The sequence below is a fragment of the Carassius carassius genome, chromosome 41 (genome assembly GCF_963082965.1).
Source record: "Carassius carassius chromosome 41, fCarCar2.1, whole genome shotgun sequence".
NCBI lineage: Eukaryota > Metazoa > Chordata > Actinopteri > Cypriniformes > Cyprinidae > Carassius > Carassius carassius.
The window spans coordinates 3462008-3488742 of NC_081795.1; the positions used below are offsets into that span (position 1 = coordinate 3462008).

Sequence of the window (26735 nt, forward strand, 5' to 3'; positions counted from 1 at the left end):
TAATACAGATTAGATCTGATCGGTTGCCTTGCAGGTGTTATATTTTCATGTTGAGTCAGGTCTCCTTCTTTTTCTCCCCCTGACTTCCTGTGTACTATGTGACAAATACTGTAACTAAATATAACATAGATTCCAATATGCCTTTCAAATGAAGAGCAGAGGTGAAGATTGTAAACATCCTTAATGCAAAAGAGTGTTTCTGTTGTCTAGCATCTACAAACCTAATCTAATCCTAATAAACCTCTTTGATGAAAAATGTTTAGAGTCTCAACGATGAATTAGATGTTAAGAATTCGTTCTATAAACTGTGATTATATTTTGTCAACTAACACTGCTGATGCATAAAACAGGTGCATTTTCTACTCAACAGTAGTGTTTTTCAGACTCAACCAGATTATCAGATTAGATTTTTGTCATATTTGGATCTCATTTAGTTTCATTGCACGGGAAATAAATTCTTGTTCCACAGAAGAATGGCATATGTGTTTGGAACAACAGCTGATAATGTTCTCACCTCATTTGACTAAATTGTTCTTATTCCATTTGCTGTTAGGCACCCATCTAATTATCATGACTCAGATCTTTGCGTACAATCTTACTTTTTAACCTGAAACCTCTGGTGGTGAAGGGTGAGCATAGCTAATGCAAGGGCACAAGATGGTGCAAGATAATTTCAAAGTCATGCATAACAGTTATAGTGGCAGAAAGCTTGTGCATATTTCATTTCACATTTTTTACAGTTTCAGAAAGAATACTGCAGACTTCCTTTGGGCTTTGCAGAAGTTTACTAGCTGATTTAACATCAAAATTAGCTATGATGTGTGTTCTGTTTGCTGTTTACCACCAGGATATTTTTATAGAACCTGCAGAGGGTGTGAAACAAGCAGTTAAGGAACATAAACTGCAATTTTTGTATTGTGCGACTACTTTTGTTAAAAAAAGAAAAGGGTTTGCCCATGCTGTCAATGTTTTATAACAGAAATGACAAAAAAGGATGTAGCATAGCTAGGTCTTATTGGTTTATTTATATGTTTGCTTCACCCAACTAAACAAGGTTTTTAACTTCAACAAACACATAGACACGAAGAGCTATTGAGATTGTATACATTAGTCCAGGGCATGAATCTGGCCTAAGGCTTCACTCATATGATAAGAAAATACTGAAACAATGCATGTTTTGTTTTGAAAAGCATGCAGAGAAAGAAAGAAAAAACGAGGAAGTAGCACAGGAAGAGTGTGGTAGAAGCACTGAAGTGAAACTGGATATCGAGATACATAGTAAACATACACAAGGGGTAAATGTGATGATGGCTGCCATTTTTCATCAAACGATTTAACTGGCATGGTTAGGATATCGATGAGTAGTGATGCACCGAAAGAAAACTGAATATTGTGCTCAAGACATACAAATCAGGGTAAAAAATACTTGTTTTTTTGCAACAGACGACACTTTACCATTCCAAATGTTTTGAGCAAAATAGCCTCAAAACTTTTGCACAAACAAACGTTCTTCATAATAATGTGCTTGACCAACAGTGGAAACAACACTAAAATATTAATTAAGAAAATATATTTTTTTACAGTGTACATTAACTGAACCTGAGTTCAGAGATTGGATGTAAGAGTGATGCTTTCTGATATTTGGGCCTGTTTTCACACCATTTTATGGTATTTATGGTCATAGTGTCGGTGCATCTCTATCCAAGAATAGGTCTAAAAACACACAAATATATAAGAGGGCATGAGCAGTTTGAGGGAGCACAAACAGCCAGTTACACACAGGTACGAGCATGCAAGCATTGTGCAGCTTAATGCCCATGTGATCTTCTCATTTAAAGACTTCAGATGCTACAGTTACAGTTTTAAATGCATCATTTTGAAAATGCTCATTATTGCAAATATGCAGACACAAACTGTTCAGACACCTGACAGAGAAGAGGTACAGACAGAGAAGTACAAAACAGAGAGAAATGGGGTGTAAAGGCGTGAAAAATTGTGTGATTTTCAAAGGGGTGTGGCTACTGAGAACATAGGGTGTGATCTCATCAGAAATAGGCGGGCCAAAGAGACGAACAGCCTAAGGAGACTCGCAAATCACTGTCTCCACCACAAAAGTGTTCTCAAAGTGACGGATTCGGTGACAGTTCTGCGCATCACGCTTGGTGATACCTAACAGGAAAAACACAAAAATATTTTTTATAAATTACTAGGGTTATTATACTGTAGTTAAAACTAAAACAGAAACTCAAATTAAAATCATCGTAAAAAAAATTATTGTATGAAATGAAATAAAGTACAAAGAACTTAAGCCAGTTCCCAAAGCAGCATCTTAATTTAGTTTACCTTTATGTTTTAAAATAACTAAAACTGATATATATATATATATATACTTTCACAAAGAAATTGTTTTAAATTTTACTTATTGCATTAAGTAACAAATTGAACCAAAATTTTGTAGAAAATTTTACATTCTTGGATATATAATGGAATAAAACTATATAAAATAGGAACTAACAACTCCATGCCTCCATGAAACTGTCACTGTTTCCCAAAGTTTGTAGTTGCCATGGATTTTATCATATTATATTCTCACAAAAAGATCTTCGGTAAGCAGGGAGAAGTAGATTGCTTAATACAGGAAGCCATACCGTGGGTGTTACTTAATTGTACCGCTAATTAGCTGCAATGAGCTATTTAGCTGGACTTGAATCAGATTTGTATGGCAGCTGTGAAGCCACAGAGGAAGATGCAGAATTAGTTCTGGATTAATATGGTATTGCTAAACTGGACTTGTAGCTCAGTACTGTGCACTTATTTTTGAGATGAAAGGTTCATACGTCAGTTTTTTTAAAATAGATATTTGTATTTATCTTTCATATTTGGGTGGACTATCCCATTAAATCTGATGTAATGTTCATCTAATTTCAGTCATGTGGTATGCTCTCTACTGAAAACAGCTATTATATGATCCATATTAGTTACCACTACTACTCACACGCAAAAAAAAGACAAAAATGTGTGAACTTACGACGGCGTGAGTTGCGGCGATGGAGCCTGTACGTATCTTTACCGTTACACAGACGGTAAATAAAGCGGCCAAGCTGATGCATGTTATTAACACGGCCAGTCACGACCATCTCTTCCTGAACAATGTACGTCTGGGGAAGGTAAGTCCCTCTCTACAAAAAGACAGAAAGGCAACGTCATCACATAGATATAGTTTACATTTCAACTGAATTTATATTCAAACAATACAAGTACCTTGACATTGATGAGCAGCTCCCAGAGGTTACGTGGTGGCATGACCACAGAGGTGTTGAGCTCGATGACATAACACTTGTCTAAAGCAATGTCATGGTATGCCGTCAGACCCTAAAAACCCAAACACAACACATCAAAACATATTCTGTTGATGCATTAGTATCAGTATATATAATGAGGGCTAAGAGCGCTACCCTGTTGAAATCATGAATGATATCAGCAGGGTCTGTGTTGCTGAAGTCGGGGACAGGTATGCTGATTTGCTCGTAGTTTTCCTTCAGGTAGATCCCAACGCTCTCCTCCAGCTCATGAGACCCTCGCAGAGGAGCAGCCACCGAGTCCTCGTACACGACACGGCAGTGGAACCGACTCTGATCCGGAACCTGAAACACCATCACATACAATACACTGTTTCGATGATTACCATAACCTTAGCCAAAAGAAACCCTGACAAAAAAACATTGATTTTCTAGGTATAGCATTTGAAACATTATGAATCTACATTTTTAACAGTAAAGCATGATATTTAACATATGCAGTCTGAATAAAATGTGATAAGATAAAGACTAAAAGCTAGAAAAAACATTGTTATTTTCTGTTGAGTTGTCCTCGCAGGCTGGTACACAACTGAAGTTCTATTTAGTGAATCCAAACTCTGACAAACACCTTTTGGTGTGAATTGCAAACAAAGCAAAATGACTGTAGTCTATTTTGTGAGCAAATTACCCTATTTTTATATAGCCAATCCTCATGAATCATCCAAAATAACTTGTGAACTCGGTTGCTGTATGAATCATTCTGACACATCATTTACTGACTGAATCAACATATCAGCCACGTACCTGTGTTTGCTCATTTCTGTAAAGCTGACAGATCTTTCAGTTACTCTTTTTAAAGGTTATACCGCAACACCAGTAGGTGATTTATTGAGGCATTTATTCAACTGATTTGTTAAAAAACACTGATTTATTCAGTAATCTCAAACGTCTTTATTAGTGAGTCATTGAATCATTCGCTAAAAACAATTAAAAAACGAATCACATAGCAGACGAATCACAGAAGTGAGCCATAAACAAAACATTTTAGCTCTGGCTGAGTCAAAAACAGAAAACTAGAACTAACTGAAGCTTCAGCTTTTAGCTAAATTTATCATTGTTATTGTGAGTTTTATGCCACTCGTATAACTGTACCTGAGGGATGATGTAGTAACGGTAGATATAAATCGAAGCATATATCAAACTGCAGGTGAAGACAATCAGTGCAGTTGTCAGACAGCAAAGTCCACTCAGAGAGGAACGTTTCCGTCCGACAGGTAAAACCAGCTCCTCTTCCACCTACAAATACAAACACACACACACACACACACACACACACACACACACACACACACACACACACACACACACATATTTTTATAACTTATTGGATTTTTTTAATTTTCTTAAATAAAGAATATTATATCTATTACAACACCTTATTTTGAATGAAGACATTATTTAGGCATTTTTTAAGTTGTTTTCATCATGAGATCCTCCCACAAGCCTCAACAAAGTAGGTCATTTCAGGTTGTACTTTCTGAGCAGGGACATTTGGTCCTTACCAAGATGGCAAACCCAATGCACACACACACACGCACACACACACACACACGCACACACACACACACACACACACAAGGTAGTAACGAAACCGTAATGTCCTCAATATACCATGCCACTTTTAGTATGATCACCCACACACAGGGAGACGTGCTACAATGGGCATGGCATTCACTTGTATCCCATGCAGCCAAAAATTTGATTATTCAGTGATCTCGTAATACAGTAGGAAATTATTAGATGTGAGATGCTGATAGGCGATGACTAATAACGCCCACAGTCTTGCAACCCATCTGCCAACTGCACGCACATGGCCTGATCTGGCCCACATTTGCACACATCATGCACACATTTGGTTTGATAGTATGATGGAGACTTCCTTTTGACTTGACGGCTTATTGTCTTACATCAAGATAATAATATTTAAGATATCTGAAATATGCTAATCCAACACCTACCCCATACAGGCATTCGTACGTTAAAGAAAAACATTATTTATTAAAAGGGAAAGTATTTTTCATGGCTCACACAGCTTTATGGGAAAGTGTCCACTGGCTGCTATAACAAAAATATGTTCTAAGAATAATGTTCTCATTATGTTACGAAACCAGAATGTTCTCTGATTGTCCTTTTTTTTGTTTTTATGCAAACATTATGGAATTTTTTAAAAGTCTTCCAGCAGTCTTTTTTAGAAAAAATATTCCATGAATGATGTATAAATAATGTTTTTGAGCTAACATTTTGAGAATTACCAGATAACGGTGAGTGAACCATCTTCTAGTGATTTTGGTTGAACATTTGAGAGAACCTTTCCAGAGTGTTCTTAAATTTTTTTTTACAAAAAGTTCTTAAAATATTCTGTTAGCTAATATTTCTGTTAGCATACTTATATCAATTTGACATGATTTTTGCATATTTTATAGTCAGGAAGTATGCATCTTACAAAAGTAAGTCAGTGGCCCAGAATTTACACACCTTGTTTTCATCGTTAGGAGCAATTTGGCCCCGAAAGACCGCAAACCACCCCACAAAATGTTATTAAACAGCTAAAGCTCACCGTAGCCATCTGCCATTTTGCCTCTGTTGGATTTGTTGTGTCTGTGTGTGTGTTGCTTATACACATAAACCTGTGCTGCGCCATGTCAAATTGGATCCTGTCATAAGCTCTTGAGAATCAAGGCCTTTCGCTCTGGCAATAACAATCCACGTTTTCATTACAATCAATATATGTTAAAATACAGGACAGGATGTTTTAAGCTATTTTATATTAGTTTAATCGAGGTTGTTTACCCCGTGCACTTTACTAAATTATTAAAGAAGAGCAATTTTATTAAAATATCACAAGTGTGAGTGCATGAGGAGATACAGTGCACATTTTATGGCTGATATAATCATGATGCATGTTTTATGATGTGATGTGATTGGTGCAGGTGGTGCAGCATCCATGTCATCTTGTTATGAAACCAAAGGGCAACAAAATTCCTGTACAAAACAGCTACAGATAAATAAGCACGCATTGATGGAGCATTATCAATTAGTTCGATCATATCACCTCACCAAGTGACGTGATTACATGGTTTACCACGTATGTTCTTTCCTTTCCGGATTTTGGTTCGCTTCAACCGCTGTTTTCCGTGACATTTTAGCTGAGGCACACAAAAAGCGAAACTTACGTGTGGATGCGATATGAATATTTGAGTTTTATCTCCATCACTCTCCTCTTTCTCGGCTTTTTGTCCCGTGATGGGCTGAAAGCTGATCTTCACCATGATGATGAAGGGAAAAAACGCTGTTTTGTATTTTTTTTTCTAAGCCTGGGATGCAGATCCTTTATACCCCTCTTGGCTTTCTGACACAATATTTGCCGTTTGTTGTAGTGGACCGGAAGAATCTATTATATATTTATATATTTGTATATAAAAATCGCTCTTAAAGACACAGCGCCAGCAACACTGGTGATGATGCGCGCACGTCTTGTGTGCATCATATGTGTGTGTGCGCGTGCGAATGTTGCTTTTTAAGATATTTAATTTTATTTATTAATCTGATGGTACTTTCATATGCCATATTAAATATGGCAAATGCAATAAAGCGACCAAGAATGAAAAAGCTTGCGCAAAAAAACACATGCAAGGCTATATCTATCTGCCTGTCTACATAAAATGTGCCATAATGTTGTTATAATATAAATGTAGAACCTTGTTACAAGTTCCACAAATGGTTTTACATTAGTATTTTAGTGAATAATCAAAGAAAAAAGACGGTAGACACAATTATTTTATTCCAAACTTTATTTCCAACCGTTAGTCTGGCTACTACTGACTTTTCAGATGAAACTCCATCACTTCTGTGCCCGAGTCTTATCACTCAGGCCAGATCAACATTATAGGTTAGATTGGACTGTTTAATTGAACAGACAGCAGGCCAATAGGTTTCCAGTCCGCCCATTAGACGTTCATGCTTAATCTAAAAACATGCACTGATATGCCAAGATAAGTTTGCTAATTCTCAGAATCCTTAATGCTTGGGGCCATAATGATGTCAGGCATAGAAGATGACTGTGAACGGCTGTTGTTATGTGCCAACCAATGAAAAAGTCTAGTTAGATGCAGATTAAACCACAGATTAGTCTGCCATATGCAGAGACTGAAATATGAAAAAAAAAACATCTTTACGTAAGGTTTTTTTTTTGTACATTTCACTACAATAAAATACTGTTGTAGACGATCCCTGTTATTCAGACCAGTACTGTAAACATTCGGCAGAACATGTTTTATGAGAGGTCGGGTAAAGTTCTGTATCGAAAATGAGTAAGAGTTAACATTATGAATAACACCTGCTTTCACTCTGGGAAGAAAAGAAGGGTTTTATGGCAGATGGTTGTGGCTGTCTTGTGAGTAAAAGCAGTAATGCAAACTAACACAAAAATGATCAACCAAACCCTCTAAATCACTTTCAATTTTGTGTGGTTTTTCATTATTGCACCCGATTTAACGTATTAAATGAAAACCCCCATCAAGCACTGCACTGTTCTTAAAACAAACCTACATAAAACATTCATTAAGGACGTAGCTGCTCAAATGTTCTCTAGGTGCTAATGTGAGCTTGAGCTGCTTCTCTACATCCAACCATTTCAGATTAGTCTACTGATAAAAACATCTCATACTGGACTCGTTACTTCCCCCTCCTTAAAACTTAAAACCTACAGGAAGGAAGAAGACACAGTATGTAAGCTGGTGCATTCAGTCAAATATCACAAAACCATTAATGAACCTGACCAAGTCACATTTCAACACAAAATTAAAAGATATATGAAATTATAGTTTGTGCATGGTTATATAACTTCAGATTAGTAAAATGACAATTATGCCCCAATTTCTGTAATGCATAATATACTAAAGTCTGTATACAAATATATTTCAGTAAAATATTTTTATATAATATATAATACTATTTATAATTATATTTTAAAAATCTTATATATTTATAAATGTTTTTAAATAATAAATATTAGTACTTGTACAGACTTTCTACCAATATATGTAAAAGTAAAAAAAAAAAAATTCTTTTGATTTTGGGGTGAAATGTAACCTAGCCATGTTTTTGTGAGACTCACCCATGAACATGAACTCATCCAATTATTCAAACAAGGGACAAGTTAACATATAAACTATCTAAAATGTATGAGTGGTAGGGTTAGTTATGCTGAGAACTATCACTAAAAGTAAAAACGAAAAAAAACACTGGAGCTAGGGCACAGATCTTAAAGTCACCGTCACAGAAAGTAGAGAAGTGAAGTTTCCATTACACCCACTCGACACAGTGACTAATAAGAAGAGAAGACATTAAATCAGGGTCAATAGCTCTAACAATAACTAAACCCTCCTCAGTCAACACATTTACTAATTGCGGTCTTTGAAAATGAATCTGATAGCAACCATAAAGGTGAAAAAGCCTATGTACACGTTCACTCACTCACTGTATGCAACCTCAAAATGAGCACCAATGTGCATTTGAATATCTTTCCTGGAATTCATTAATATCCAATTAGCATCAAGAGCCATTTGAGTGTATGTTTGTGCATGAGGTACAGAACCCTCTTTCTTTTATGTGCAAAGCAGCAGCATCTACATCCGCCTTTTCTGTTCATTTTGCTCGATTTTTGAAACATGAGAATAAAACATTGTAGAAGGACAGGTTGAATTTCCAGCAAAGCAAGACTACTTTTCATCCTTTTCGTCATATTTCTCACCCACCGAGCTCAAATGGCATTTAACGGTTCCTGCGAAACACAAAAACATGCCCAGTGCTGCGGCCACTCAACGTCCCAGAGAGCCAAACATCATCCAGACGTTGCCTAAAACACTGTCTAGATGTCCTCTATGCATGTGTATACAGTCGTGATCCTTTCAAGCGTCCTGCGGGGTTGGCCTCTTGAGGTCTCGGATCTGTTTGATGAGATAGGTCTTCTCATCGCCGAACTGCTCGTCCTCGCTGCGGTCATTCTGGAACTTGCCGAGGAATTCGATGAGTTTGGTCTGGTTCTTCAGCAGGATGTCGAGGATGGGCTGGGTCTTGTTCGGATTGGCCACAAACACCTGAATGCACAGAGAAATACGTCATCGCTCAGAATACTGTCCCTCGAGACAAGCTTGACGGAGGGAAGATTCAGCTGACAATTCATACCTTAAATACATGAAAGGCCTCAAACTGGATGTTGCGGCTCTTGTCTCTCAGCAGGTTCATCATGAGCTTGAGGTTCTCTGGTTTGCTTATGTACTTTGTCATTATAGTGAAGTTGTGCCGGTCCAAAAGCAGCTCTCCCAAAAGCTAAGAAGAAGAGGAAAGACATAAAACATCATAAAAATAAAGATCTAGTGGCTACAGTAAACATACACACAACTGAGTTTAAATGCATTATAGAGCTGTTTCACGGCAACTATACGCACACAAATAAATATACACTACCATTTAAAGTTAGGGGTAAATTTACATTTTTATTCATCAAAAGACATTTATAAATTTACAAAAGAGTTAAATTTTCATAAAAAAATGCTGTTCAAACTTTTTATTAATAAAAGAATTTTGAAAAAAAAAATCAATATAAGTAAAAACATCACAACTATTTTCAACAGTGATAAGATTGAGAAATAAACTAGCATTTTAGAATGATTTCTGAAGGATCATGTGACACTGAAGCCTGGAGTAATGATGCTGTAAATTCAGCATTGCATCACAAGAATAAATTACATTTTTATATATGAAAATAGGAAATAGTTATTTTAGATTGTAATAACATTTCACAATATTTACAGTTTTTAATGTATTTTTGATCAAATAATTGCAGCCTCTGTGAGCAGAGGAGACGTCTGCATTTAAAAAACACCAAAAATTTGTTGTGGTCCCAAACTGTTGAGCTTTACTTTAAATAAGCAAAACCATCACAGCACACAACTGAACCCGTTTCTTACCTTTAGAGACTGCCTTTTAGTCACATAGTTTTCTGAGTGAAGAAGTTTCTCATATTCACTAAAGAACTGAAGAACGAAAGTGGAAAAAAGAAGGGAAAAAGATAATATTAAATTAGTAAATCTTAAATTAGGCACACTTGCATTAGATAAAATACTGAACCAAGTGGCATTTATTTAAACAAAGAAAGCACTTTCTATCTAATTAAAAGTCACTGTGCTAATATGATGATGTAAAGTTAGTTTTAGAAAAGCTCTAGCATTATTTTTGGTTTATTTTTCTTATCTATTAAATTTTTAAGTCAGACATAAGTGCCCATATACTCTTTGGACCCCCTTAAAATTCAAATCACTTACAATTGTATTGACTTTCACATTAAATGCAAACAAACAGTTGTGAGAAGAACCCGCAGCAGAATGACTGACAGATCCACTCAGATCCCAAACCAACCCAATGACTCACTCTGTCATAGTGCTTCTCCAGGAACTCAGCGCTGAGCAGTTTGTGTCTCGTCAGCAGATCCTGGAAGAAAACCAAACAAATGGAATTCAGAATACACTTAATCTGAATATGAAGCAATCAAAGATGCCAGTCAGACAAAACAAACACCCAAGGCTTGTACATTTACAAAAACACTCACTTTAAAAGTGGCAAATGCATCCGAGGCGATGTCGAAGGTGGACATCTCCACGTATCTGAAGAAATCGTAGAACTGCTCGGAGCAGAGGGTGATCTTGGCCAGCGGCTCGTGCCGTATGCATTCCCTAAGCATGATCCCACAGTTCAGAGCGATGTCTGGAGACTCGTAACTACAAAAAGGACAGGAACTCAACAGCAGAAAGATTTTGCCAACATGCACGCATTCTCACGTTGATCCAAACATGTTTGACTTTCTTTCATAGACCCAAAAGGAGATGCTAATGTTCATGCCGCTTCGGTTCTTTTCCAGACAATCAAACTAAATGACCCTTGGTCACCATTCACTTCCATTGTATAGAAAAGCATCAGTGTGTCTAAACATCTGCTCTTGTGTTTTACAGAAAGTTTGAATCTACATTAGGGTGAGTAAATAATAACAAAATTAACAATTTGACAGTGAACTGCCAAAAACTGCTGATATGCACACAGCAAACGTTGACTCGAAGTTATCTTAAGAGTATATACTAATCTGTGATCAGATAGTGCCCCTAAAAACTCATATTAGTCACCAAACCAGTTTCCTGGTTGAGATTTGATCGAAACACCCGCCTAGTAGTAGTAGTAGTTTATTTCGAGCAAAATAAATAAATAAATAAATAAAACAATAATACATATTAAGACACATACATAGAAAATTAGAACAGTTTATCTCACATATATACAGTGCCTTGCGAAAGTATTCGGCCCCCTTGAACTTTGCGGCCTTTTGCCACATTTCAGGCTTCAAACATAAAGATATAAAACTGTCATTTTTTGTGAAGAATTAACAACAAGTGGGACACAATCATGAAGTGGAACAAAATTTATTGGATATTTCAAACTTTTTGCAAAATTATTCAGCCCCCTTAAGTTAATACTTTGTAGCACCACCTTTTGCTGCGATTACAGCTGTAAGTCGCTTGGGGTATGTCTCTATCAGTTTTGCACATCGACAGACTGAAATTTTTGCCCATTCGTCCTTGCAAAACAGCTCGAGCTCAGTGAGGTTGGATGGAGAGCATTTGTGAACAGCAGTTTTCAGTTCTTTCCACAGATTCTTGATTGGATTCAGGTCTGGACTTTGACTTGGCCATTCTAACACCTGGATATGTTTATTTGTGAACCACTCCATTGTAGATTTTGCTTTATGTTTTGGATCATTGTCTTTTTGGAAGACAAATCTCCGTCCCAGTCTCAGGTCTTTTGCAGACTCCATCAGGTTTTCTTCCAGAATGGTCCTGTATTTGGCTCCATCCATCTTCCCATCAATTTTAACCATCTTCCCTGTCCCTGCTGAAGAAAAGCAGGCCCAAACCATGATGCTGCCACCACCATGTTTGACAGTGGGGATGGTGTGTTCAGGGTGATGAGCTGTGTTGCTTTTACGCCAAACATAACGTTTTGCATTGTTGCCAAAAAGTTCGATTTTGGTTTCATCTGACCAGAGCACCTTCTTCCACATGTTTGGTGTGTCTCCCAGGTGGCTTGTGGCAAACTTTAAACGACACTTTTTATGGATATCTTTAAGAAATGGCTTTCTTCTTGCCACTCTTCTATAAAGGCCAGATTTGTGCAGTATACGACTGATTGTTGTCCTATGGACAGAGTCTCCCACCTCAGCTGTAGATCTCTGCAGTTCATCCACAGTGATCATGGGCCTCTTGGCTGCATCTCTGATCAGTCTTCTCCTTGTATGAGCTGAAAGTTTAGAGGGACGGCCAGGTCTTTGTAGATTTGCAGTGGTCTGATACTCCTTCCATTTCAATATTATCGCTTGCACAGTGCTCCTTGGGATGTTTAAAGCTTGGGAAATCTTTTTGTATCCAAATCCGGCTTTAAACTTCTCCACAACAGTTTCTCGGACCTGCCTGGTGTGTTCCTTGTTCTTCATGATGCTCTCTCTGCGCTTTAAACGGACCTCTGAGACTATGACAGTGCAGGTGCATTTATACGGAGACTTGATTACACACAGGTGGATTCTATTTATCATCATTAGTCATTTAGGTCAACATTGGATCATTCAGAGATCCTCACTTAACTTCTGGAGAGAGTTTGCTGCACTGAAAGTAAAGGGGCTAAATAATTTTGCCCGCCCAATTTTTCAGTTTTTTATTTGTTAAAAAAGTTTGAAATATCCAGTAAATTTCGTTCCACTTCATGATTGTGTCCCACTTGTTGTTGATTCTTCACAAAAAATTACAGTTTCATATCTTTATGGTTGCACCCCCAATTCATCCCCATATATTACACCATATGGTTACTTCCATTGTCTGTAACTAATAATTTATAACTTTTATATACAAATACCCTATTACAATAGGACCATCTCAAGAATCAAAATAATACAATATAATCTTATAATATGTCCCAGTATTTATAATACTCATGTAATATAACCATATCCTATTATATTGTTAGATCACAGTTTTAAATAACAATAGTAGTACCAATAATAACAATGATAATGATAGTAATAATAATAATGTATTCTACCATCAAAATAGCAATACATCAGTTCCAATACTAATGACTAAATTTTAGTAGTAAATTACAATATTGTGGTCATTTATTTATCTGCTCATGTCATTAGCAGTATTATTATTTTCTTAGCTATAAAACTGTATCCCATTCTATTGTACAAATATCACCATTTATAGTATCACTATTAATAGTAAGAACAATTAAGATCATCCCCACTACCATTTTTATGCAATAACAATCACCCCAAGATCCCTCCCTCAGCCTTATATTTTGTCACCATTATTTCTTTATATCTTGATTTGAACATATAAATATTTGGGCATTGCTTGGCCTCTAAATCTTAAGTCAAGAAAGCTGCAGAATTTCATGTTATATATTATATTAATGAATAAAAATCAAATAAAAGTCTCCAGAATATCTTTGTGTGCGTGTCTCACCCTTTAAGCAGCATGAAGAGTATATTTTGTTGAGTGCACAGGTATTCAACCGTAGGTGTCCGAGTGCCGATCTGACGTCTCAGGATATTGTTAAAGATCTGTGCCACATCTTTCTTGCCCTAGACACAAATAACAAAATCATATATTAAAACTGGTATTATAACTATATCTCGGCTGAACGGATCATAAGTGGCCTTTGGCATTGACATCTGATGAATGCAAACAGTATTAACGTCTCTCAGTTGCATAAGTAGCCACTTTTGATAAGATGGCATTGAGGGGAGCATCTCTTATGAGGATACATCAGGGAAGATGTTACATCTCGTGCATAAGGTTTTTCTTTTTTGTTTTCAATTGAATGGTTGTTTCTTACCTATTAAACAAAGTTGAAGTTGAAATAATTATGTTATGAGAGAGAGTTGAGAAACATTAGGGGGCTTAAGCACAGATGGCTTAAAATGATTTAAAATGAGACTAAACAAACTTTTAAATATATAGTCATGGAAAACCTTTTTTTGTGATTTTTGGACCTGGAAAAAGCATGAGAAAATTATAAATTATAAAAAAAAATTAAAAAAAAGTTTATAATTATTTCTACTTATGTTTCTTTCAAATATATTTTATCAGGTAGAAATAGCCATAAAAAAAGGATAAAAAATGACAAAAAAATAGTACCGAAATTGTGTTTATTGGTAATAAAAAGTGTAAAACCATTTAGTTGTTGAAACTTCTGCAATTACAGAATTGTATTGTAGTAATTACTTATATTTTAATTGAGCTTTATTATTATATTACAAATATAATTTATAAGATTTATAGTAGGGCTGTGCGATTAATCGAAATCGAAATAAAATCGTATTTGAGTGTGCGTGATTTCTAAATCGCTTTATAGCACGATTTTCTGCAGCCCCGACCTCCCGCAGTATGTTATCTGAACCAATCAGGATGCAGCGCGCCTAAGTGGAGCGCGAGAACAGAGCAGACTGGGCATATGCCTAACTCCAGGTTCACACACTCTGTCTGTATGATGCGTAGCCTTTTTTTCAAGCCCATGTTAACAGAACAGAACGTTCACACTGCACGTTGTAAAAAGATGAGAACAGAAAAGGTTATAAATAGAAAGGTGCGAAAAGATTTAATATCTTGCTGTGAGCACAGAGAGAGTTGTGAGTGCACAGGACACAGGTTGAGCAAGAGACACGTTGTACATTATAGTCTGTGATCTGAGCACGCGCATCTGGTTTTGTTAACAGAGCAAAGGAAATCTGCGTGCGAGTCAGTGATGCGTGGGTTGATCCAAAATGAGTGGGTGCCCACGGTCGCCCGCAGTTACCTGCGGTTATGAGTCATTCAAAAATATTTTTGATGATATTCGCGTCGCGGTCGGTCGGGTCCTAGTACTAGACACATTTTTTAAATACATAGGCCTACACTTTATTGGCTGAATAACTGGCATGAAGATGACGCACGAGCTCAGTCTGCAGGTAGAGATGGAGGCGGCAAAGAAGACTGCATGCTGTTTTTGGTAAAACATGATTTTGACGACTTCATGAAGTTTTGTTTTATAGAAAACTCTTTTTAAAGGATTTTCGTTTTGTATAAATTGTATTTTAATTTTGATCAATGTTTTATCAATCAGTTGACCATAGGCTATTTAATAAATAAGAAGCAAATATATATAGCCTAGTAGACAATGTAATAAGGCGCCGGCACGATCACTTGTATTGCATGTGAACTAAACTCAGCGTGTGCCTCACAAGAAAATATTCAAACCTAAATAAACGGGCTAGGCTACTCTGATGATGTAATCCATATGAAATGTGCATTACTCTCTGGCGTTCATGGCGAGTCTGCATCGTCAACTTCATATTTGCAGCGACACAGATAACACCAGTTTATTACTAAACAATAAAATGACTCCTTTCATATTTTCGAACCAGCAGGCAGGCCATTCTGGGTTGAGCGAGTGACCCCACGGAATGAGCGAGCGGATTCTGCTATTCAGGTCTCTGCTCACGAGCTCTGATCGGAAAACAAACCCGAGCCCCAATGTCTGCTGACCTTGCAGAAACATACAAATAGACATAGCCAGACTAGACTATTTTAGTGCAAATTATGAGCTTACTGACGATTTTTTATAATTCTTGACAAAACTATAATATATTAAGTTATGTTGTTTTTTTTGTTTTGTTTTTTTGCCTAGTTAGTTTTGCCTACGTTCCTATGGCCCAATGACGTTACAGTGAAAAATGCGGGTCAGGAAGCGGGTCGGGTACAATATTTAATTTTAATTTTTTTGCCGGCGGGTTAGTTGAAAATGTCGGGCGGGTGCGGGTTATTAATACATTGACCCGCGCATCACTGGTGCGAGTGGATAGATTCGCGCTCGCGCATGATTTTAATGTGCTTTCGCATTACAATAATGCGCTCTCGTTGCTGCTTCTGAACCACGTACACATAACTTACTGTATACGCACTGCAGATTGAGTATGTGTGACCCTTGGGCAATAAGTATATTGGGCAAAACATATAACACCTGAGGCACCGCTACAGTGAGCTCTATGACCAATGCATGGCAAAAAAAAAAAAACACGGTTTGAACACGGTTTTATTTTATTACATTTTTTTCCATATGTCTAGACATTTAGTTTGACATCTTTACTTAGTGATTATTTTGACTTATGTCTGTTCTAGAGACATTTGATAAAGCTCTCATTGGTCTTCTTTTGGAAATATGTTTAAAATTTATACTGAATGCACTCATGACTGTAAAGCATGTCTGTGTGTGTCAAAATCGTGATTAAAAATCGAAATCGCAAAATTGATCAAAAAATCATGATAGTTTTTTTTTGTCCATATTGCACAGCCCTAATTTATAGACATATTTAATTAAACTCATTTAAATTGACACTCTTGGTTTCTGTTTCTGTCTTCAAAGCCTCAGAGCAAGAAAAGTGAAGAACAGCAGAACTAGATGCATATTTAATGTTGTTCGGGATTCGTGGGGTATTTTGCTCTACAAATGTGTCCCTGATGACCTTCACATCACAGTTTGATTCATGTGTCCTACGTAGGTTGTTTTGACTCATTTGACTCATTTGGCACCTCAAAGTCGATGAGCTGCAGATCTGCGACGAGGGTGCTGAGCAGGCCGCTGTTGTAGAGCTCCTGAGCGAGCTGAGCCACGGCTTCTGTCTGCGGCTCCTTCTCATTCGTGCCGTAGAGAATCTCCTTCATGGCCAGCAGAGATTTGGACACTTCTTCAGAGGCCTGAGGACACACACTCCTCTCATTAATGGCTTTTAATGGGTAATAGTCATAGTACAAGCTCAAACACACTGCATATGTCTTTATTACCTTCTCAGCCTTCTTGTCTGAAATGTCCTGCTTCTCCAGAATGGTCATGTTGTCCTTTAGATTCTTCACAATGTCCGCTGGACACTTGTGAGACTTACCGAAAGGGAACGGCATGGCAACACGTTACCAGGGCAAACCAGGTAGAAGAAAGCCAACTTGTGAAAGTGAAAAAAAAAACAGAGAGAATGTCAAAAAAACTGAGAAAGAAAGAACAAACAAACTTTTACAAACAAAAGAATAACCAAACAAATGAACAAATAACAATGTACAACCAATTTCAGGAAAAGGGAAACGTAACTCTCAATGCCGCAGAAAACAAAGCATGAACTAGGAAAATGAGAAAATAATGATCAATGGAAGAAAATGTGAAAGAACAAATTATATAAAAAAAAAGAATGAACCAAATGATGAGCACACAAAGAGAAAAAATTACTTACAAAAAACCCCCCACAAAAGATTGAACATAGGAAGGAATGAATAAATAAACAAATAAACAAAAACCACATGAAAAGATATGAAAGTACAAACCAATAAAAACAAGCAGTTGATTGCACTAAGGATCAAAAAAATGAAAGCACAAATGAATAAATAAACTAAATGAATGAATAAACAAATGGTAAACGTGAGCGAACAAATGAAAAGGAATAAAAGAAGGAACTAAAGAACAAACATGAACAATTTAACAAACAATCAGGAATTCAAATGAAAGAATGAACAAACAAATGGAAAAATAAATGAAGTCATGGACAGATCGAACAAACAAACAGAAAAAAAGAACAAATAAATGAAACAAATGAATGAACTAAAGATCAAAGTGACTTAAACTAAATTTAACGTACACTTTTAAATCAGTACTTGCTTTTTCTAAGAACTGAACCCATTAACTTGTGGTTGACAGCGCCACGCGCTACTGTTTGACTACAGGAAGGTAAATGAAGTAATAAACAGATGAATGAATTAAAGAATAAATGAATAGAAAAACAACTGAGAGAATGAACTGACTAGCAAAAACATGAATGAACAAACAAACAAGTCAACAGTAACAAAAAACTAAATAATAAGCGAAAGATGAGTAACAAACTAGATTAAGAGAAGTGTAGGAAGAAGGAAGTAGATGAGTAGATAAAGTCAAAAACTGGAATTACCACAAACACGAGACTCACACTGAACAAACCAGACCCTGAACACACGGACCAATCAATGTCAGCATCAACCACACCATATATACAACACACACACATCATGCACACTCTGTAGTAGCCATGTGCCACTTACTGAATGACTGCTGGGAGCATAAAGTTCAAACACACACACACACACACACACACACAGGTGTCTCGAACAGAACAAATGCTGCAAAGTCGCCAAAGCAAACAGGAAACGTGCAGCAAAAACATCTTCAATGAACACGGCTGCATGCTGGCTTCCTCCATAAAGATCACAGCAGTAAAACTCAAGCATGCTTTATAACGAACAGGAACTCAATAACTACTGACCTGAATACAAGCCATTCATAAGTGCTGCAGTTTTTTCATAACTCTTCCCCAAAACCAATCAATTACACTTTTATTTATAATAACTATTATTCTGCTGCATAATTAAACACTGTCTGCATGTGGCAGCTCATGGGATCCTTGCATCACAGAACCGTACGTCCAGCCGGTTAATCTCCACAAAGTTTGTGCAAGTTAGCCAAATCCTTGACCTGGTGACCACACTGACCATGTCTGCCCCAATAGATGCCACGGCTTGCTGAGACCGATAATTAGCATGATGAGTTTACATGCAAACAGATGTATCTAAACTCTCACTCCACATTAATGTAATGCCATCACAAATTATTGCTGTTGCACCTGATATGTGCATTGCCAGCAAAAATGGCTGCAAACTGTCAGAAATCCAACAAATAAGATTTAATGCCAAAATCATACCTTATAAAATCATATGCAGAGGAGACAAGGGCTAGTTGTCACATACCACAAGGGCTACATCATAGTATCTTGTTGATGTTTTTTTTTTACTGTGAATTAATTTTTTTTCACGTTTATTTCATTGTGTATCATATGTTGTAATTCTATACTATTTATTTACTACAGTTTATTAAAGTCTATTATATTATTATTAATCCATCAATAAATCTGTTTGATGAAGATCAAATATTACAGTTTTCAATTTAACAATAGCTTGGAAATTATTATAAGAAAACTGAAAAAGTTTAATTGACCAAAAGTAAAACAGACAAAATAAACAGATAAAACAAATCTTTCAAAGTTATTTTTAGATATTTATTCAGGAACTCTCACACTTTTTTTTAATCAAACAAAAACAACAAAATATAAAAGAGTAAAGTACAGAACTTACATTTATTAAGGTAGTCGGATATTGCATTGTATGTTTATTTCTATATTTATTTTAATATAAAACGTTGATTAACAGCAAGTTAACATTGTGACAACTTACCCCATATAGTATGATGTTGTGTTATTCAGTGAAATAATCTTTCATTTAATATTTTTACTTTAACAATTTGAATATATTAAACATAATTTATACACTTAATATTCATAATATCATTATGCATTCTACAATTTATAAATATATTATTATTATTTACTGGAAAAACCTTTAACAAATATTTAATCTCAAAATGACTATACAGGCTATTTCAATTATGTTTAGTATCTAGTAAAAGGTTCAGGAGAGAACTTCTAAAAATGCAGTAACATGCACACTTGTGTCCTGACTGTAAGTCTTTTTATTTAATTCATTACTTTAATTCGAGACTGATCATCATATATATTGGTGGTAATGAAGATAATAGATCAAAACCACAGCAATAGAGGTGCACAGTCAGGTTACCCATGACCAATATTTTATAGCTCTGAACACGTCCAAACTGTTCATATCAACCCACACTGGATACAGCATCAAGATCTATGCAGATCAGCAGAAGTTGTAAAGCTTATCCACCTGCAGACCATGTCTAAATGTAATATAAACCCTTAAACAAAACTCTGCTCATCAATCTGAATGACAGAGGAACTAAAACAGAGTCAGCTGTCAACTTAGAATCATTCTATAATGATGATTCACTGGTTTAAACATGTCTATGATTCCCAAAAATGCCTCCTGTGTAGGTTGATCACATGGTTTGAGACACAGCCTCAGTAATATTACACAGCCAAGGATCATGGTGATGGAAACAGGTAACTGATAAGTCCCATTACTTTTGTTTATATCTAAATGAAGGCTCTGCAAACTGCAAAAGATACGAAGCTACTTTCCTCCATTAGTATCTCACCAGAATCAGGCAATGTGCGAAATTTGTGGTTTGTGCATATGATGGCTGTAATAGGCCTCTGCGTGCTCTTTACAACACTGAGCTTCACAACAAGAACCAAGACAAGAGAAGTAAACAACATCACACCTTGTTTGGGTCTCCTTCGGCCTTCTCTAGTGAACGGCGATGTAAGTCCTGGAATATTATGTTTAGGTGTGTTGTTTCTTAGGCTGTTTTGTGCGGACAACCGTATGTGTGTGTGTGTTCAGCAGCGAGGACTTCCGCAAACCTGCAGCGAGGAGGATTTCAAAATAAAAGCCCCTGACGCTTTCAGGTTAAACGCAAAATACTGTGTACTGTGTACTGTGAGTTACTCTAAGACTTAAATATATATATATTTAATGTATTAATTCACAACGCACAGCATGTGGGCCCTATGATAATTGATTATCAAGATACCTATTTGTATCTTTTTCTTCTTTTAATATTGTTATATTTATCTCAGTATTTAAATGAATGAAGTAGTAACTATAACTTATAAATATAAAATGTGATAACACAAACAGATAAAATACAAAATGAGGTAGTCTATATTTGATGTGTTCAATATCTAAATATTTATGGGAACTTTAAATTGATATTTTATGAAATTAAAATATACCAAAAAAACACAATGACGTACAACATAATTTAAATTAATTCAACTCCATAAAGTCTTAAATGAAATGAAAATTAAATTTATCTGTAAATATTTTCAGAGAAAATCATAAGAAAAAAATCTATAAAATAATAATAATAATAACATTCCAAATAAGTAAAATAAAAGTAATTTATTTATAAAATTTATTTTATATAATTCTGTCTTATTTTAGTAGTTTCCATTTTTTATTTAAGATTATTTTAATATAACTACATTTTAATAATTTTAACCTTTATTGTGACCCCTGGAAGTATCTTGAGGCCCCCTGGAGGGCCTCTGACTGAGAACCTCTGCTCATTTCAAAACAAGGTTCTGCCGCCCTCTAATGGTTAAAATTAAGAGAGACATGCCATCTGGCTATTACATGGCTATTAAAGAGAGACATGCCATCTTAATTTGAATTGTTTCATATTCACAGAGTTGGGAAAATGACTTTCATATTGTAGTCTGTTACTGATTCCAGATGACATGACTAAAATTGTAGTATAACGGAATCCAATATCAATATCACAACAATTTAATAATCTTGTACCAGATATTGTTATAAGAGTAAGAAAATTCTGTTTATTAAATAACAACATGAAGTGTATTACACATTAGTGTAATGAACTGCATGGGTTTGTGAGTTTGATGAAAAGCTAATAATTATTTTGAAATCAATCAAAATAAAACACTTACTAAAAATGTTGTATATTGCATGTGGTTACCTGCACGACCATTAACCAGCCTCAGAGAACCATGAACATGCAAATGGAATATTTGATTATTAAAATGATTATTTTACCCTCTCAGGGAGACATCAAGTAAATATGTTAGTTGAAAAAGTTTCAGCTGACAAATGTTTAATGTCTTAATGCATCCAGTGGACATAGCCCCCTGACAAGTGACTGGTCTTTTTGTGAATCTCCACAAAACTGGAAAATTTACTGAATGTATAAGCAGTAGGGTATTTTAGAAAGGAACATTTAAAAGATGAAGAATTAGGGATAATCAATAAGTTATGAATAATTTATTGTTATTGTGTGAAAAATATGTAATGATGTAATCATTAAAAAAAGTAACTTAATGTAATTTAATTGAATTACAAGTAATTTGGAATCTGATTACGTAATCAGTTACTATTAGCTCTGCATGTTCATCACATAAAATCAGAATAAAATTTTATAAATGTATGGCATAAATGATTTGTGCGTAAACAGCAGCCCCTGTTGTGAGAAAATACTTGGTTGCAAGAAAAAATGGTTGCTTTTTTCATTTATGGGAAATGTAAGTTTAGAGTTTATTGCAAAAATTACAAAAGCACACAAATCATGATATTAAACTTTATTAGACTGCACCACTCAGCCTACATGATGTCTGTTACAGAGTTATACTTGTTAACCTACGTTACCCCTAACTCTAAAACAGCAAACCCCACACAAAATTAATTTTTAAAAGTAGATAATTTAATAATTCAATATTTTGTATAGTTTACATACTATGGCTATTCTTTAAAAAGAAAGTCTTTCATTCTGTAAAGTTTAGGTCAGATTTATTTGTACCCTTCTTCTTCTTATTCTAATGTTTATTGACGGCTGGCAGACCATCTTATTAGTGCATTAACTGTATCCTATTCATAGCAAGTGCCAGGGGGCAAAAATTCCCCGAAAGCATTGATAGGAGAATGCAGAAGAAGAGCTTGACTTGGTACAAAGACCCCACTAACTGGACAAACAGCGGCAGCTATCTATATCCATCTTTCTAAGTATAAAGATGCACAAATAATTATATATAAAATGCAAATGTGGACTTCCAGACACTGTAGAGCATTTAATAATCAATTGTATGGCATATGAAAGGGAAATAAATAAATTAAAATCTATTTAATTTCTTTTGACCTTTCGCAGAATATACGTAACAGTTCTAACAAAAGATATGAAGCTCTTTGTTTTGTCTTGTTTTTTTTTTTGAAAGCAACAACGTTATATAAGAAATATAGAAAGGTAGGGTAGGTGGTAATAAATATATATATATTTTTTTCTTTCTCTTTTGCTGTCTCTTCTGATGTCACTGCCTCGCACTCCATCCCAGTAGGTGGCGGACTATGCATCAAAGCTGGTTTGCCATCCGCCGTTAAACGTCAGAGAAGAAGAGCTGGACTCGGACGCGCATCGAGCGGAAGTGGTTTTGTTCTCGCTCCTCGTGTTGCTCCTCCTTTCCGCCTGCTCGAGTGCGCCATTCACACACACGCTGCGAAGGTAACGATGAAAAAACACGTATTAAAGCGTTTATATCCTTTCCACCCTCATCAAAGTACACACATCTGGTTGTTAACATACTTATATTGATGTTTTAGCCCATATATGTTATATATGGCTTGTCAAAATGATGGATTTGTACGCTGTCCCCGAGTCTACGGGTTCTTTAGAAGCGAGCATGAGTGAATCCACACCTCGGTTCTGTGACACTTTTGTTTCTGTTCCTCATATAATGTTTTAATTGATAGAATCGCTGTTTTTAATGTGTGAATTTTAATGTGTTTGGAGTGTATTTGGGATGTAAATAGTTCGTGGTCGTTTAATGTTTTCAACATGAGGACAGGTCGCGGTAATCCTTTTTATTAAATTGGCAATATCGTTTTCTTTATGTATTTTATTACTTTAAAAATGTTTCTTTTTCAATGATAGAATTATTTTCATATGAAAAATTATTTAGACACTCTTGTTTTTATTTAATATCAGAATTTTCACCCCTATTTGTTTAGTTATTTTGGCCACACATCTGGTTTCATTTATGTTTGTTGGACACTCAAAATTTATGTACATAAACTGATATTCTTCTCATTTGGTTTTGAAGATGGCTGAAGATTGGGAGGCAGTACCAGCTGTAGCTGAAACACCAGAGATCAAACTCTTTGGCAAGTGGAGCACAGATGATGTGCAGATCAACGACATCTCCCTGCAGGTGAGTTCCACATTCATTTACAGCTTTTCTCAAAATTGCTTTTATTTGACCATTAGCCCTGAGATATTAAAGTAAATCATTTTTCAATTATTTCCCCCCCAAATATGAGTTTTTAATCACATTTGATATATTTTAAGTTAATAGAATTAAATATACTTTATTTTTCCATCTCTTGGAGGTTAATTTAGGACAGTACACACCATTAGCACAGTTCATAACATTCAACAAAATTTTTTTATTAAAAAGCAACAGTATACCATTATAGCATTTCATTTTTGAAATTCTCTATTGAATAATTTGACAACAGTTGGCACATAGTTTATATATTATGAAATGGAACAAAAATAATATAGTATGATATGACAATATGGAGCTCATACCCAGAGGAGGAATAATCTTTGTCTCTATATCTATATATTCATGTGCCTGTGCATTTATAAATATTATATAGTTCTATCTTTTTATTGCGGTGAACTGAACTAAAAGAAATAGAATTAAGAAATGTGCAGTAACGTTCATCAAAAGTATCATATTTGATGCGTTTATTGTTTCTAAAGTTGTGAAAGTGTAAATGTTCATATTAAATATTAATAGGAAAGTTGAGTTTGCTTAAAATCAATGAAGATTTCATGCCAAGTCTTTGTAGAAGGTGTTCTTAGAATTATATTAAAAGACCTTTTGCTTACTAAAATTGGAACAACATGTGTCTCTCTTTCCTCAGGATTATATTGCCGTGAAGGAGAAATATGCCAAATACCTCCCTCATTCCAGCGGCAGATACGCAGCCAAGCGTTTCCGTAAGGCTCAGTGTCCCATTGTGGAGCGCGTCACTAACTCCATGATGATGCACGGACGCAACAACGGCAAGAAACTGCTGACCGTCCGCATCGTCAAACACGCCTTTGAGATCATCCACCTGCTCACCGGCGAGGTGAGGCGACAGTTCTCCACAGATTTGGGTCTGGCTTAAATGTATAGTAAAATGTGAATGTTGTATAATAATTTATCAAACTATTTCTAAGATGTCTTTCTAAATCGTAGACAATGTTTTTTTTTGTTTTCAGAATCCTCTGCAGATCCTAGTGAACGCCATCATCAACAGCGGCCCTCGTGAGGACTCCACTCGTATCGGACGTGCTGGAACCGTGAGGAGACAAGCTGTTGATGTGTCACCTCTGCGCAGGGTCAACCAGGTCTGCTAAAAAAAAAAGCCCACATAGTTATTTGTTTATTGGCTAACATTTTATTTTTGGGGGTAAAGAATGCAAATAAGTTCACAGTGAGACCAGAGACATGGCATTAAGAAAGTCCATGTTATAGTCTTCTATGAGGCACTTGTCTTATGTTAGCATGCTTGTAGTATCCCAGGACACTCTCTAAAGCCTCTTCAGACTTGGGTGGCCATTCACAGAAAATATAGAGCATAGACATGGCAGGTGAAGATATGGTCTTATGTGAAATTGGTCACTTACTGTGTGTGTTGATTGTAGGCCATCTGGCTGCTTTGCACTGGAGCAAGAGAAGCTGCTTTCAGGAACATCAAGACTATTGCAGAGTGTCTTGCTGATGAGCTCATCAACGCCGCCAAGGTGAGAGAAACCATCTGATGGGAGTGTTGTACTTGTACTATGTCGTCAGCACTTTCAGGGCATCTATAGTAAATAGTCTTTTATGAATTTTTGTAGTGGATTGCTATTTCAAAGTTTTTTTTTCTTTCTTTTGCAGGGTTCCTCCAACTCCTATGCCATCAAGAAGAAAGATGAGCTGGAGAGAGTGGCCAAGTCTAACCGCTAATCTCCATTTTGTTTCAATTTTGACTACAATAAAGGAAGAGTGAATCCTATTCTTGCCGTGTTAATATTCTTTTAATGATTCATTGCTGATATAACCACTGTGTTTTGCATCAGGTATTGATGGGTAAAGGTTTAAGGGTAAATTGTGGCATTTCTACAAATTAGATTTTCTTTTTGGCTAATCTTCCTCAGAAAAGACACTTTTTTTTTTTTTTTTTTGTCCTAAAGTAATGTTTATATCTAATCAATGCTCAATTTGTTATGCAGGCTATTTCAGCAGTTGTGTGGTCAAAAATGACAACTGTTTCTATGTTTCCTATTTTAAGTGTATTTCTTTGCACTGTTCAGAGAACCATTTGTGCCTTGTTTTTCTTTTAAGCTGCCTTGAGGAATCAGTTAAATCGTGATTTTTTTCTCTTTGGAACGTTTAAAATCTAATTAAGTACGTGCTGCTGGTCTGTAAGCCAGCTTTTTTTTCAGGGTGGAGAAAGCATTTTTAATGTTTTAAGGGGAGGGTTATAGGAAAACTATATAATAGATAATATACTTTTATATCTGATTTGAGGGTCAGATCAGTGATAAATCAATGATCAGTTAATGTACAAACTGGACAGTTCTGAACTGTAAATTAATTGTGCTGATTAATTACTGACTGAATTAATTAAGAAAATCTAAACATGTTTCAAACTTAAATGCATTCTCTCAGTCTGTAACAGATTAGTGTAAATTTCCCTGTGC

General features: G+C 35.8%; 3 protein-coding genes across 3 annotated transcripts; 1 reads left to right on the forward strand and 2 right to left on the reverse strand.

Moving 5' to 3' along the window:
- Positions 1–1006: 1006 nt before the first annotated feature.
- Positions 1007–6822, reverse strand: LOC132123459 (integral membrane protein 2C-like). Its single transcript, XM_059534078.1, has 6 exons — positions 6533–6822; positions 4452–4595; positions 3456–3644; positions 3262–3372; positions 3029–3179; positions 1007–2169 (listed from the first exon to the last, which is right to left on the reverse strand). Exons 1-6 carry the CDS (start codon positions 6626–6628, stop codon positions 2078–2080), a joined length of 783 nt encoding a protein of 260 aa, XP_059390061.1. The 5' UTR covers positions 6629–6822; the 3' UTR covers positions 1007–2077.
- Positions 6823–8997: 2175 nt separating this feature from the next.
- LOC132123460 (calcium-binding protein 39-like) lies at positions 8998–20849 on the reverse strand. Its single transcript, XM_059534079.1, has 9 exons — positions 20709–20849; positions 17282–17436; positions 17030–17194; positions 13925–14043; positions 10969–11137; positions 10791–10850; positions 10331–10396; positions 9546–9689; positions 8998–9457 (listed from the first exon to the last, which is right to left on the reverse strand). Exons 2-9 carry the CDS (start codon positions 17393–17395, stop codon positions 9269–9271), a joined length of 1026 nt encoding a protein of 341 aa, XP_059390062.1. The 5' UTR covers positions 17396–17436; positions 20709–20849; the 3' UTR covers positions 8998–9268.
- Positions 20850–23362: 2513 nt separating this feature from the next.
- Positions 23363–26047, forward strand: LOC132123162 (small ribosomal subunit protein uS7). The gene is made up of 6 exons (XM_059533723.1): positions 23363–23498; positions 24097–24204; positions 24926–25135; positions 25269–25397; positions 25695–25793; positions 25930–26047. The coding sequence occupies exons 2-6, from the start codon at positions 24097–24099 to the stop codon at positions 25996–25998; spliced, it is 615 nt and encodes a 204-aa protein (XP_059389706.1). The 5' UTR covers positions 23363–23498; the 3' UTR covers positions 25999–26047.
- Positions 26048–26735: the final 688 nt, after the last annotated feature.

Coding starts and splice junctions, on each gene's coding strand:
- LOC132123459 (XM_059534078.1), bottom strand. CDS start 6,628: ATGGTGAAGATCAGCTTTCAGCCCATCACGGGACAAAAAGCCGAGAAA. Junction 4,596..6,532: donor TATTCATATCGCATCCACAC/GTAAGTTTCGCT, acceptor TTGTATTTGTAG/GTGGAAGAGGAGCTGGTTTT. Junction 3,373..3,455: donor TCATTCATGATTTCAACAGG/GTAGCGCTCTTA, acceptor TTGGGTTTTTAG/GGTCTGACGGCATACCATGA.
- LOC132123460 (XM_059534079.1), bottom strand. CDS start 17,395: ATGCCGTTCCCTTTCGGTAAGTCTCACAAGTGTCCAGCGGACATTGTG. Junction 17,195..17,281: donor CAGACAAGAAGGCTGAGAAG/GTAATAAAGACA, acceptor GTGTGTCCTCAG/GCCTCTGAAGAAGTGTCCAA. Junction 9,458..9,545: donor AGGCCTTTCATGTATTTAAG/GTATGAATTGTC, acceptor CTGTGCATTCAG/GTGTTTGTGGCCAATCCGAA.
- LOC132123162 (XM_059533723.1), top strand. CDS start 24,097: ATGGCTGAAGATTGGGAGGCAGTACCAGCTGTAGCTGAAACACCAGAG. Junction 24,205..24,925: donor TCAACGACATCTCCCTGCAG/GTGAGTTCCACA, acceptor CTCTTTCCTCAG/GATTATATTGCCGTGAAGGA. Junction 25,136..25,268: donor TCCACCTGCTCACCGGCGAG/GTGAGGCGACAG, acceptor TTTTGTTTTCAG/AATCCTCTGCAGATCCTAGT.